Source organism: Grammomys surdaster, unplaced genomic scaffold (genome assembly GCF_004785775.1).
Source record: "Grammomys surdaster isolate TR1022 unplaced genomic scaffold, NIH_TR_1.0 354, whole genome shotgun sequence".
Classification (NCBI taxonomy): domain Eukaryota; kingdom Metazoa; phylum Chordata; class Mammalia; order Rodentia; family Muridae; genus Grammomys; species Grammomys surdaster.
In genome coordinates, this window is record NW_021604773.1 from 37941 (window position 1) to 38771 (window position 831).

The 831-nt window shown below is 50.4% G+C and overlaps 1 protein-coding gene across 1 annotated transcript in view; it reads right to left on the reverse strand.

The window, feature by feature from the left end:
• Crx (cone-rod homeobox) overlaps nt 1-626 on the reverse strand; it is a 5743-nt gene extending 5117 nt beyond the window's left edge. The window contains exon 1 of the mRNA XM_028779558.1: nt 500-626. Coding sequence (XP_028635391.1) covers nt 500-599 — 100 coding nt within the window. The 5' untranslated portion in view covers nt 600-626. The remainder of the gene's footprint in view (nt 1-499) is intronic.
• Between the last annotated feature and the right edge of the window lie 205 nt (nt 627-831).

An 831-nucleotide genomic window follows, 5' to 3' on the forward strand; every position in this document is an offset into this window, starting at 1 on the left:
CTGGGGGCGTGGCTCAGTGGTAGAGCCCCCGCCTAGAATCCCCCAGTGAGGGGCTGGGGGCGTGGCTCAGTGGTAGAGCCCTTGCCTAGAGTCCTGCAGTTATGGTGGGGCATAGTTTTATGCTAATGTGCCTATCTAGAAGCCACGAGGCCCTGGATTCCAGCCCAACAACCTCTACTCCAAAAAGAGAAAAAGAAAAGAGAAAGCTTTACAAACAGATGGAAATCCTACTGATACTGCTTCCAGACTGGTTCCCTTACCCTCTTCTCCCTCCAGAGGGAGTCAATATCATGACTATACACTCCTCTGAATTCATACACTCCTCTGAATTCCTGGGGAATGTAAAAGTCCCTGGAATGCCAGACTCCTTTGCAAATGGACATAGAGCTGGTACAAAGCCCCATTGCCCTCTCCACCCCATGAATGCTTTTTCTCCTGAGGGCAATGAACCTGAGATTCTTAAAAGACAGACTGGAAGTCAGAAGGAGAACACACTTACTTGAGTATGGGACAGCCTGGTGCATCAGGTCCACACTGGGGCCACTCAGAGCCAAGGCATTGACCGAATAGTGAGGCCCCGGGTTCATATATGCCATCATGATCTTCAGAGACTGGGACCCAGATGAGGGCACCTACAAGAGAATGGGGTGTCCAACAGACTACTCTGCCCAATGCCTGGGCATTTACACACTGAGACTCACATTCTGCTTCAGGTCTTCTTTGGGATCCAACCAACCTTGCCCATCAAAATCCCCCCCCCCTCATTTTTAGAGGCCAGGTTTTGTGATACATTCATTTTCTCCCAGCTGAGGAGGCAGAACTCTGTGACTT